Source organism: Eublepharis macularius, chromosome 1 (assembly GCF_028583425.1).
Source record: "Eublepharis macularius isolate TG4126 chromosome 1, MPM_Emac_v1.0, whole genome shotgun sequence".
NCBI lineage: Eukaryota > Metazoa > Chordata > Lepidosauria > Squamata > Eublepharidae > Eublepharis > Eublepharis macularius.
The window spans coordinates 221,833,583-221,846,994 of record NC_072790.1 but is presented as its reverse complement, the minus strand read 5'-3'; the positions used below and the strand labels follow the sequence as shown (position 1 = coordinate 221,846,994).

Sequence of the window (13,412 nt, the reverse complement as noted above, 5' to 3'; positions counted from 1 at the left end):
CATAGTGTCCTAAGGTCTCTGATTCAGGTTCCCTAGGTGAGGATTCTCCATTTCCATTTCCCTGTTGTCACTGCTGTGTATGGAGAGGATTTCGCACGAGCATCAAAGCATCCATATGGGAGTTTTGCGCACACTTTCCTCCATCAGCCTCTATTCCCCCTGCATTTTTCCTTCACCACTTCACTTTTGGAGGGCTTTTTAAAAAATCTGTAGTTGCCATTGAGCTATAGCGCAATAACGTTATAACAACTGAATATGTGACGCTGCCTTATACTGAATCAGACCATTGGTCCATCGGTATTGCCCACTCAGACTGGCAGCGGCTCTCCAGGATCTCAGGTCAAGGTCTTTTATGTCACCTACCCCTGACCCTTTCAGCTGGAGATGCGAGGGATTGAACCCAGGACCTTCTTCATGTTAAGCAGATGCTCTGAATCACAACCCCTGTATAATGAATATAGCCACCAATTGCCACAGCCTACCAGTTCTTCTGAACTCCTAGCTTTCATTTTTAAAAAGCCAGTCTCTACCCTTTTTGTTGTGTAGCTATATAATTGCTACAGCTCAACAGCAATTAACAATTTTCTTAAAAGTTCTCAAAAGGCCCTCTGGTGGTGCAGCAGTGGAAATGGCAACTGCGAAGGACTGTCAGAAGGGAAATGGTGCCTTTGAAAATACACACTTTCCCTCCAGATGGCTCGCTAACTCGATTGGCCTGTTCTTTCTGGAAAGATTGTACCAAATAAAGAAAAAAAATACACTGCATTTTAGAAGCCAAGATGGAGAACAAGCTCCAAGTGGAGGCAGCACATGCCTGCCTACATCTTGATCTTCCGTAAGAAAGAATTCTGATGCCACGTCTAACAACTCTGCACCCTAGATCATAAGAATATGAACTCTTTTTTCCCAGCAAGGAGTACCTTACAAGAGAGAAGAGATGCCCTTTGAGAAACATGCCTCGACATCCTTGTGCTGTTCACTGCAGGACATGGAGGCATTTCCTTATCTTCAAGGCTTCTCTATCCCTGAGCAAATCTTGACATGTTTATTTATTTATTTTCCTACAAAGGAGATGCCAAATGCAGGGGAGATAAAAGAAGGAGCACGAGGCAGGGAATCTATATTGAGTGTGTGTGGGGGGAGGGGCGGAATCAGACAAAGGGTGACATTCTCTTGGAGGGGGGACAGCCAATGCAATAAAAATGTTCCAAAGGAAATGCGCCCAGTACCGGTGGATTTTGCCAGTGTTGGGCAGCTCATAAATCCCAGACAGCATACCTGGCAAACAGTGCCCTTTGCAGGGCCTCTTACCTGATGGATGGTGACATTCCTTAATTAGCTGGTGGGGGGAGGGCTGCTGGAGCCCTTTCTATTAAGCCGACAATCATGTTGTCACAGGGGAAAAAAAGATTCATCTAACTGACGGTGACATTTGTTTCTCAAGCCTTCTGCTATGTATGATGGGTGTCCTAGTTTAATAAAACACTTTCCTTGTTCAATAAAACGCAATGAAAGATAGTCCTAGGTGGATGTTGTCTTGAAGAATGTTATGATGTGAATGCAGGAACTTTCTTCCAGTTTCTCTCTCTGGTCTTTTACGGTAATCTAACTTTGCAATGGGAACAGTGCCTTCAAGGTATTAGGGATCAGCCACACCTCATTCTATGGGGGCATTGTAGGGACATGCACTGGACTCAGCTGTCCACATGGTCCACCCAAACAGCTTTCCATACTTCAAGTTTCTCATTTGAGAGAAAGAAATATCTCTTCACTTTTCCAGGACTCTAAGCATCCAAGATATGGATGACCTAAGTCTGTTGCTGGCTATTAGCCAGAATAGCCAAATAAGACCTTCAGATTCAGAGGCAGAATGACTTTGATTTTCAGATGCTGGAGAACAGTTAGCAGGTGGAGGCTAATGCCAGCGGACCCCACTTCTAACTTCCCTGCAGCATCTGATGGTTAGGAACTGGATGCAGGAGTAGATTTATTTATTTACAAAATTTATACTGCCAAATCAAGGATACCAAGGCTGCTAACAAATTAAAAACAAACATCATGAAAACTTGTCTTAAAAACAAAAAAAACCCCACATAATTAAAACAATTAAGAACAAGGTAAAATACACAGACAAAACCAGAAAAACAGTTAAAACATAGGGAAGGGAGGGAAAGCCAGAAGAAACAAAAAAAATGGTTTTACCCACTGGTGGAAGACAGCAACAGAAGGGGAATCTCTCTGGGGAGAGAGATCCAGAGTTTTGGTATCATGACCAAGCAAATTGTCTCCCGGACTGCCACCCGTCTAATCTCATAAGGCAGGGACACAGAAGATGACCATAGTGGATGGGTAGGTTCATAAGGGAGAAGGCAATTTCCTTCATATATGCTGGTCCCAAACCATGTAGGGATTTAAATTACCACACAAGCACCTTGATTTGTGCCTGGAAACAAACTGGAAGTCAGTGTAGACAGGCCAAGATTGGAGTGATATCGTCCATACAACCCACTCCAGTCAACATCCTTGGTGTGGCATTCTGTATCAACTGAAGTTTCCAAACAGCCCCATGTAAAGTGCTTTGCAGTAATCTAATCTAGATATAACCAGGGCATGCACCACAATTACCAGATCTTTTCTGTTCAAGAAAGACCACAGCTGGCTAGCCAGTCAAAGCTGGTAACAGGCACTTCTAGCCGCAGCGGCCACCTGCTTGTTATTTGTTTATAATCTGCCTTTCTCACTGAGATCCAAGGATTACAGGGTGGGAGTGAAAATCCAATATAATCAAGCAGCTAGGAGGACATTCACTGAACAATGTATAATAATGAACCGGGAGCTTTCCTGACTTCCTCAGGCTGGCCATTCCATAAGGTGGGGACCACACCAGAGAAAGCACATGTGCGGGCAGCTGTGGTTGATTTTGCTCAACTGCAGGGTTGTATCTGCAGAAGCCCCTATTCAGATGAGCAAAGCGGCTGTGCAAAACATAGGGGGAGAGATGGTCTCACAGATAATGAGAGGCTAAGGCCATGAAGGGCTTTGAATGTGACAGTCATGTCCTTGAATTGAGCCTGGTAACTGATGGGTAGCCAATGGAGTGACTGCATACTGGGAGTGATATGCATGCTCCATCTAGCTCCTGAGAGTAAACAAGGTCCAGTGTTCTGCACCAGCTGGAGTCTCCAAGTCAGCTTTGAGCGAGGCCAATATAGAGTGCATTGCAGTAGTCTAGTGGCAAGGTTACTGTGCCATAAATCCAGGTGGCCAGATTGGCTGTACCAAGGTAGGGGACCATCCTTCAGGCTAGTCTGAAATGAGAGAAGGCCTTTTTTGCAGCTGCGTTTACTTGCTTCTCTAGCAGCAGTGCTGGATCTAGTATAACCCCTAGGCTCAACTGAGTCAGCCAGGGTCAACTGAATCCCATCAAAGGTTGGAAGCACAATGTCCTTGAAGATCTATACTTTTCCAGCCAGTATCACTTCCATCTTGTCTGGGTTCAATTTCAGTTTGTTTGCATTCAGCCAGTTGACAACAGCTGACAAGCAGTGACTCAGTATCTCTATGGCCTCCCCAGGGGATTTGGACAGTGAGATATAGAGCTGGGTGTCATCTGCATATTGAAATGACATCCAGTTCCTTAGCTGTGAATGAGTTCTCCTAAAGGTTTTACATAGAGGTTGAGTAACGTAGGGGATAAGATTGCACCTTGTGGAACCCCACAAGATAATTCCCACACTGAGGATAGCTGGTCTCCAATAGCAACCCTTTGAGTTCATCCCATGAGAAACAATTTAAACCAGTTCAAGGCACATCCCCTCATATTTACTCCTGCCTCTAAATGCCTCAGCAGGATGGTGTGGTCTACTGTGTCAAAGGTTGCATATAGATCCAGGAGGAGCAAAATGAAGCATGGTCTTTGTTTATGTTCAGACAGAGGTCATCAACTAGAGCCATCAGTGCCATCTCCATCCAGTGGCCTGGCCTAAAACTGGATGGAAATGTGTCCAAAGCACCAGAGTTGTTCAAAAGGCCTGGAGTTGGTCATTTACTCCTCTCTTAACTACTTTGCCCAGAAAGGGCAGATTAGAGACTGGGCGATAATTGGCTACATCATTTCTGTCTAAGGATGGCTTTTTAAGTAATAAATGGATGACCCCTTCTTTGAGATGCTGAGGAAAGGTGCCATGAGTTAGTGACTGATTTATGATAGACGGTGACACCAAAGGCTACTGTATGTGGATTTTACAGGATTTTAGTAGCTAGGATAGGCAAGGATCAGAGTACAAGTAGTGGCCAATATCCTTCACTGTGACTGGGTCAAAATGATTCAGAAACAGACTGGCTGGTGTGTTAAACGTTACTTCTGGCTCACCTATATTACAGGTGGCATCCAGATCATACTGTATTCAAACTATTTTATCAGTGAAGAACTTTGCAAATGTGTCACAGCAAATTGTCTGTTCTTGAATCAGGGAAGGTTCAGATTTACAGGTAAAGATGTCAAGGTATCTTAAACAGTTGGAATGGATGTGATTTAGCTGATACAATGGTTGCAGAAAAGTAACATTTCTTTGCCGCTATCACCGCTGCTTCATAAGTCTTCCAATAGGCTCTGTAGCATGCTCTATCAGATTCAGCACAAGTTTTCCACCAGTGTCTTTCCAGATGTCTTCCAGTCCTCTTTAGGCTACCCTGCTTTGCGGAGAACCATAGGGCTGGTTTCCATTGCAAGGGAAGGAGGGGTCAGCGAGGAGCAATCTTGTCAATGGCTTCAAGGAGCTTCAGATTCCATGTTTCCACCACAGCCTCAATAGGACCTGAGTTTGAAATTATAAAATCCCCCAGCACATTTTGGAATCCAGAAGGGTCCATGAGCCTTCATAGGTAGACCATTTTAGTCGGGCCGTCCCATTTTGTGGTCTCTCAGGGCCATGTTTACCCTTGACTTCAGGTAATGATCAGTCCATAGTTGAGGGCGAATCTCCAACTCTGAAAGAAAACCTTCCCTCAAAGGCTCAGAACAAAATATTGAGACAATGGTGTGGGCCTTCTCATGTGTAGGGCCTGTCACTATTTGAGAGAGGCCTAGGGCTGCTGAGGAAGCTATGAAGTCCTGAGCTGGACATGATGTGGAGTATTCAAGCATGGATGTTGAAGTCACCCAGAACTACATGTCTCCAGCACCATGTCCAAGAACATCTCTGCCAGCTGAGAAAGAGTACTTGTTGATGACTCTCTACATAGAACATCATTAAAAATTCATCTCTATTCTAGCTAATAGAAAGAATACCATATCCTGCTCTTCTCTTCATTGGAGACCCAACACAGCTTACAACATCATTCTTGTCTCCTCCATCTTATCCTCACAATAACAACCCTGTGAGGTAGGCTATGCTAAGCAAAAGTGACTGGCCCAAGGTCCTCCATGAAGCTTCCATGGGAGACGGGGGGATTTGAACTAAAAAGTGAAAGCCACCATAAAAACACATTTTTTAAAAGAAAAGCTGAAATTTCGGATGTATAGACAATTCTATGAGTGCACACAATAGACATAACCCTATCTACTGTGAAGGATGTGTCTCAAGACTGTGTGAAATCAAGTGCCAGGGTGGTGCTGTATTGGTATCAGACTCCAGCTGTGGAGTCCCAAGTTCAAACCCCCACTATGATCTTGGACCAGTAATTTTCTCTCAACCTAACATACCTTACAGGGTTATTGTAAGGATACAATGGAAGAAGGAAGGGATAAAAAAGAATTAATAAATCACATCCTAAATTATTGGAACCGCCTCTCACTGTATGTTCCCTGGAGGGTGCTCTGTTCAGCAGATAAACATCCCTGCCATTGATGTATTCTCTGATCTGTTCACTGTATTGATCTACTGTATGATTTCATGCCATGCTCACATAGTTGTGCTTTGTAATGTAGCCACATAGTCATGCCGTTCTTGCCTGCCTGAAAATGAAAGTTTTCACAGAACAAGTAACCAGCCTGTTATCTCTGAAAGTATGCTACACTGACCTTGCAGCTGGAACCAGCAATGTAACTGTTTCTCAGGGGAGAGAGAAAGACTTTGATTATTTTGTAATCTTCTGCCGTTTCTATCCAGATTAAGCTATTGTGTTCTAATGCAACTTCTTAGGTTTTCGCGCCTAAATGCAAACTGCTCCAAGGGAGGGGGAATAGTACTTCCTATATCAATAGTGCCTTTGCCTGTATAATCATTCCTGCCAACTTTCCCATCTATGGATGTACCCATGAACTTAACGGATCTCTAAATAAAGACCTTTTCAACCAATGCACTGGAGTGCTTGCTGTGAGGGGTTTGGGAGTCTATCTGCCATGGACTGCCATCCCTAATACTGATAGGCCATAAGGATTTTTGCCTTGTCTCAGCCAAAGCCAGGGCTTTTTCAGTCCTGGCACCATCCTGGTGGAACTCTCTGTCTGTGGAGACCAGGGCCCAGCGGAATTTGTTATCTTTCCTCCAGGCCTGCAAGACGGAGATTTTCTGCCAGTTTTATAGTGGTTGAGGCAGATGAAAAACCCGCCAGTCTCCTGTTGAAGGGGGGGGGGTCTGTGTTCCCCTTTCTTTGACTTCTGCGGTTCACATACCAGTTTGCCACCCATCCCATTCCATGGGTTCTGAAGTTGGGTTGTGCAATGTTTTTACTGAAACTGAAGTGTTGAAGTTGTTATCTTATATATTGTTTTTATCTTTTATTGTAACAAGAGATGGGCATGAACCGAAATATGAACCTAAGTTCGTCATGAACCGGGCAGGTTTGTGGTTTGGGAACCAGTGGTTCATGGCAGCTCATTTCTCATGAACCGTGATGAATTTTAGCCCAGTTCGTTTGGTTCATATTTCAGTTCGTCACCACAGACAGCCTGGCGCCAATCAATCAGTTTCCTAGGCAATGTGTGGGAGAATGGGCTCTCTACAGATCTTCTACTGACCCAGAAGTGACGATCCAAATGAACCGGTTTGTGAAATGGGGCAAGTTCGTGAAAGTTTGTAGTTCATGGCTTGTGAAACGCGCTGAACCACAAACTGCATGGTTCGGAATTTTCCCGGTTCATGCCCACCTAAGCCCACTTGCAGGGAAAGCGGGCTATAAATCTAAAAATAAATAAATGCAAAACTGAATTATTCAAAAAGGCTTTTTACTCAAATGGGACTGTATTGTAGGGATGGGGTCTCAGATGCTTCGTGAATGAGTTAAGAACTGTAGACTTCACCACTATGTTGCCTTACATATTATCTGTTGCTTTAAATATGTACTCCTATGTACTGCCTGTGCTTTATGTTTGCTTTATGTTGCCTGATGCCAGTCCTAGAAGTGATTATGTTCTGTTTCAGTATTTTCTTCTACTTTGTATTGGATTCTTGCTATTGCTATGTCTTTTTAAACTTGTATCTATTTACCCTATGGCATTGTTTATGGAAATGTCCTTGATGCTGTATGGAAATGTACTTGATATGGATTGTACTAATCTCATACTGTGTAATTTGCCTTGAGTCTCAGTGAGAAAGGTGGACTATAAATGACATACAATAAATAAATAAATAAATAAATAAATAAATGCCAGTTTCACAGAGTTGTCATAAGTGGAATCAGATATGCATAGTAAAGCAGTAGGCTGTTACAGATCTTAATCTGGTGGCTGGCTGGTTTTCAGGTGAGGGTGCAGTCATTGTGCCATCACTCAGCTGGGGCCAGAGAAACAAATTGCAGGGAGCTCTGCCTCACCACCAACAAAAGAGCACCACAGGGCCAGATGAATACCGGCTAATTTTTTTGAAATAGTTCCAGGTCAGGCTTGTTCTACAAGGAGCTGCAGTTCTCCCTCTGACACATCTGTGCACTGAGTGCCCTGTGAATATTCAGTAGCAGAGCTTCTGTCCAATGTATGCAAGTTGCTCACTTTGCATAGATTCAATCTGTTTCATCCTTTTAATTACGATATGCATTCAGAATCTTAACCAGCAGCCACACAATCATCAAATCATTCTTGTCGTCATACATTCACAATCAATGAGTGGCAAGAGGTCGGCTGAAAATTTTTGCGCATTCTCATGCAAATGTTCATTTGCAATCATGACATGCATTATTCAGCTGCAAAAAATGTACAGAATTTGCATGTTCCCCGTGTCTTAAACCAATATAGGTGAACCATCCTGGTATAGCTGTTTAATACATACTTTACTTTTACATATGCTGACTGACTGGCACTTCATTAAACTGATTGTGGACTAATAGGCCAAGGGCATGGGCTGATGTCTCTCCTATGGGAACTGATGACAAGGTCTCCCGGCAGCAGGTAATAACTTTTGAGCTTTTGGAGTGACAGACCCAACAGAGCCTGAAGATGATATCATTTCAGCTGAGGTACGTGAAATGAGATAGCAAAAAACAGTGAGTACAGAACAAGAGGAGAGTTTTCTACTGGGGTTAGCTGGAGAGCATGCATGCATGTGTGTGTGCGCACATGCGCATACGCGCTGTGCCAGCAGTTCTCTGGGGATTTTCTGCCTGCAATAAGAGTGCCTGTTTGCTTCCATTTACACTCCACTTCTGTATTTATAAACAAAGCACACTGAGCTGTTTCATCCCAAAGAAACTAAAGCCTGATGACTCACAACATAGAACATCACTCAAAATTCATCTCTATTCCGGCTAATAGAAAGAACACCATATTTTCTTTCTGCTCTCTGCCTTATAAGGGACTTGTGCTCTCAAGATAGTCCTGAAGAGTGCCAATGTGGAGTTATAGTTCCCAGTTCTATCTGAAAACCTATTGTGCACCCAGCACTTTCCAATCCAATCAAATTGACAACCATATCCTGCTTCCCACCACCAGTGCTCAACATGTGATGGAATGACAACCCATTCTATTCGGGCAGATCTAATGTCAGGTCTGTTGCCCACAGTCCCTCCATCTTCACTAGTTTTGCAATCCACCTATGTATTTGTGTGTAGATTCTTTTCACAGGCCATCCAGCTCCTGGGAAGACAGCACGCTTATCTCGGATGGCTCACCACAGCAGCCTTGGGACAACTCCTTTCTCTGCTCCCACAGACTATGCCCAGCTGGTTGGGCACTGAGGGTGGGGGGCTTACAGGGAAGGGCTGGAACTGTGTAGCAAGCATTCTTTACGTCATTCTCAACAAGTGTTCTGTGTACAGCCAGACGCTATTATTGCTTCTGTGTATTCTATGGACACATATATGCTATAATTTGCTTTCTCAATAAAGAACCTTGACTCAAGAGAACTTGGATTTCTTGCTGCAAGGGGGAAGTCAGATTCCACATATCCTGTTTTCCATAGACTGACACCTAAAACCACCCCAGTTCTTTTTCAATGGCTGAAAAGCATCCAAGGACAGGGCAGGATTACATCAATACTGCTAAAAAGAACTTTAAGCAAAACGTCCCCTGCTTACTCCGGTCTGGAAAAGCCATCTGGGAATAGGCAATACTGAGCTAGGCTGCTCGTGTGCTTGCCTTGTTACCTATGCCTCTCCATTTCCTCTCTTCCATTATCAGAAGATAGATGGTAAGTTCCATTCGGGCAGAAGAAACCTGCTTGCTTTTTTGAACCGAATCTGTAAACAAATCAACAAAACCCTTCGTCCTCCTTCCCAATCAAAACTAAATTTACAGTAATGTGCCCACCTTTCTCCCATTCCTACCCTGGTTCCTTCCTCCCCTCTCCCTGTTATTTTTCCTGTCTGAGATTGGAAGGTCCTTCAGGGCAGAGACCTATTTTTTCCCTATGAATCACTGTAATGAATGGTGCTGCTAAGTAACTAATATTTCCAATGATTGGATTTTTGCAGCTTCACCACCAGCCTGCTTTTCTCTAACCTCTTTAAAGGACCACATTCTGTTGACTGACAATAAATTAATTTAGAGGAGGGGGAACCAACCTCTCTAGAGAATTCTGAGCGCCAAAATGTGCCCGAAAGCTTTTTGAAATTTAGGGAACCAGACAATAGTTAACTTGCGGATTGATGTTATTATTAACCCTTTTCTAACGATCTAGTTGGACTTTACCCTCCAGGCTGGAGCTGGAGAAGGGGAAAGGGCATGGCTGGGATATATTTTGCAGCTAGTTCTGCACTGGATTTAAAAAGCAAAGGTGCAAAACACCAGCTCTCCTAGCATAAAGGATATCAACCATGTCCTCCACTCTAGAATTTCTCTCCCCTACCCTGAAACACTTGCTCCTGTTATTACTAGCTTTTGTACAGGACTTTGGGACAGGAAAGTATGGGAAAGAAGAGAGGAAGTAGAACATGGTTCTGAGCCCATAGCAGGCACATTTCAATGGGTTTTATGCACACTGGTTTATCTATAATTAAACGCTTGGGAGAGGATGTGACTTAAAGGGCGGAATGGTATGATTTACGAATCCCTTCTCTTCGGAAAATGAAACCATACAGTGCTGAGGTCAAAGCATGGGCTTTGTGTTTGGGACAGCTTTAGATTTCTGACTTAGCCAAACCCTAGGAATATTGGGCCAGTTGCAAAACTAGCACATTTCCAAGGTCAGACAGCCCTGCTGGTCAGACGCTGAAATGATCAGAGGGCAGCTCCTTTTAATCCCAGTATTTGCACCATTGTCAGTGCAGGAGTTCTGAACAAACTTCTGTGAAATACTTTAAGGGACTGTATAGCAATGGTGTGTGATGGGTTGGGCCCCTCCAACAACCAGTCTGAAGCCTAGTTTACACATACTGAAGAATTAGGTAAGTAGATACTATTTGTAATGTCCCCCTTTCTCAAAAAAAAAAAAAGTCCCAGCAAGTTGAAAACTAGTTACACTGCATATTAAAGTTCCAGCCCATCTTTCCTGCTGTGCTCATTTTCTACTTGCAGAGATCTTTTTAAATGAAAAGGAAACATTCGTTCATGCCCTTTCCTATTTGGATCCTGCAGTGGTGCAGTCCATTCTACCACCTCATCTTGCTGGATGTGACCTGATGTAAGACATTGTGGTGATTTGAATGTTGTCAACTCCTGGATGGGAAATTCATGGAGATTTGGGGACAGAGCACTGTAGAGGATGGAGGTTTGGGGACAGGAGAGTGCTAGGCTGGGACGTGATGGAGTCTGGAGAGAGAGCTTAGTGATATCATAGAAGTTGCCATTTCCTCTTGAGAAACTGATCTTTATGGACTGCAGAGCAGCTATAATTCAAGGAGAGTGCCAGATCCTACCTGAAGGTTGGCAATTCTACCACGGCACTTCCTATGGATTGGGCCTGCCTGTAGCTGAGATGTACCTCTCTTCTACTTTGCCCCATCTTCCTTGTGCCCCAAATCCACCATCTGCGGGTGCTCATAAAAGACAGCTGCAAACAGCCCCTCCGTTAAAGGCAATTTACCAATGATGGCGTTAATCCCTGAATTCCCAGAATCCTCAGCATCTGTGCAGTCCTATCTAGCCGTTTTATGTAAAATGATTCATGGAAAAGCTCCCTATTTCAGCCAAAAAGAAAAAGAAGAACAAAAGGAAACATGTCAGCAATTCAAGGAAGCTCATAAAGCAGATTTACCAGGACAAGCCAAGCAACGTTGTTGAGCAGCAAAAATTCAAGGATATCGGAAAGGACATCTGCACTGCCACAGAGATGATGAGAAGAGACACCGAGATGTTGAAAGTCTTCAGTGCAGAATGGGATGGGGCTGGCCCATTCATTCATCAGAACGATAGCACATCTGTTGTTAGTGATAGGGATCTCAAAGCAGGGCCAAAGCCGGGAGATTACTAATGGGTATATCTGCCAACCTAGAGTGCTGGCTTGCCCCATCAAAGAATTATAATGACCTCAGTCCTTGGACACTGTCCTGGTTCAAACACAATACTGTCAAAGCAAAAGAACTTAATAGCAATACCTGTAGTTTGTTCTATTGTTTAGTAAAGCTCATTTTAAAAGTCCACACCCAACTAAACTCTGTCCCAAATCTGGCATTCCAGAACACCAGTCTAATATGCAGCTGTTACTCATTAACCCTTCCTTTTCTGGAGAGAAGCTGTCATGCAGTTACAACACAGAGAGGTCATCATGAGCGGTGTCCCCCGCCCCCCCGCGCCTCTTCTTGGGAGCTGATTCAGCAACTTCCGTTCAGGACCCACCTTGGGACATTGCTGTTACTTTTGTAGGCTACTCCAAGATCCTCTTTCTCTCTCAGTGGTTTTTGGAGCAAGATTTCACCTGTCTTGTCAAGGTTTTCTCTTCAGTGTTAAAAGAAGTCGGTCACAATGGTAAGAATATTTGATTTCACTTCAGAGAGGAATTGTTCTTGAGTAAAGGAGGGGGTCCAAGAGAGGAGACATGAACTTTTGATGAGCCACAAGAAAAATAATTGATGAGAATAGAGGAGTGAATTGATAGTAATTAGAGGATTGAGCCATTCCTTTGTTAAGCTTATAGCTCAGAATGCTTATCAATGGGAGCTAACAATAACTGGAAAGATCTGAGTGTTTTGGAGGAGATAACCATCAGGGAACATGACACAGAAGGCAGATGTAAAGTGCTGTCAAGGGAACAAGAACTGGCACATTTGGAAGATAAGAGAGACAGAGACAGACAGAGCTGCCAGTTGCCTGAAGTGAAGCACCATGAGGTGCAGTTAGGTAAGTACCTGTGTTGGAAGTATCTGTGTTGGTGGAACAGCAGGCTTTGAGTCCAGTGGCACTTTAGAGACCAACAAGATTTTCAGAGTGTAAGCTTTTGAGAGTCAGAGCTCCCTTCTTCAGACATGAAACTGTGTTGTGCAGTCTCTCTCTTTCTCTCTCTCTGTCGAGATCTAACTTGGGGTCATGAATCTTCTTCCCTGTAGAAGTGACTCTTGCCCTCCTTTTCAGTTTGTCCATGTGTAAATAAGAGCAAATATTGTCAAGATGCCACAAGCCACCGGTGAATTCTCATCCGAAGAGCACCAAACCGAACAGCATTGCCACTTACGGCTTCGCAATGAGGAGTTTTACATGGTTGGCTTGATCATTGAGATTAAGTGGTCAGGGCAACCTGAGAAAGAAGAAGGGATCTTGTGACATGACTTTGAGAAGAATTTCTTACTGGAGTTAACTGAAACTGGGATACACTTTTATGAGAGTCTAAACAACTTGCTCTGTGGGGATCTGCTAACAGCTGTAGGAGTAAAATAGTAAAGAGTCCAGTAGCACCTTTAAAACCAACCAACTTTATTATCGCATAAGCTTTTGAGAACCACAGCTCTTTTTGTCAGATGCATCTGACGAAGAGAGCTGTGGTTCTCAAAAGCTTATGCTCCAATAAAGTTGGTTAGTCTTAATGGTGCTACTGGACTCTTTACTATTTTGCAACTGCAAACTAACACGGCTAACTCCTCTGGAGCTGTAGGAGTGTTTGCTTGCC

At 43.7% G+C, this 13,412-nt stretch overlaps 1 protein-coding gene across 1 annotated transcript in view; it reads left to right on the top strand.

Annotated features, from left to right (window-relative positions):
- Positions 1–12,153: 12,153 nt before the first annotated feature.
- The window catches only part of LOC129334009 (L-gulonolactone oxidase-like), a 58,380-nt gene continuing 57,121 nt past the window's right edge, over positions 12,154–13,412 (top strand). The window contains exon 1 of the mRNA XM_054985935.1: positions 12,154–12,277. Coding sequence (XP_054841910.1) covers positions 12,275–12,277 — 3 coding nt within the window. The 5' untranslated portion in view covers positions 12,154–12,274. The remainder of the gene's footprint in view (positions 12,278–13,412) is intronic.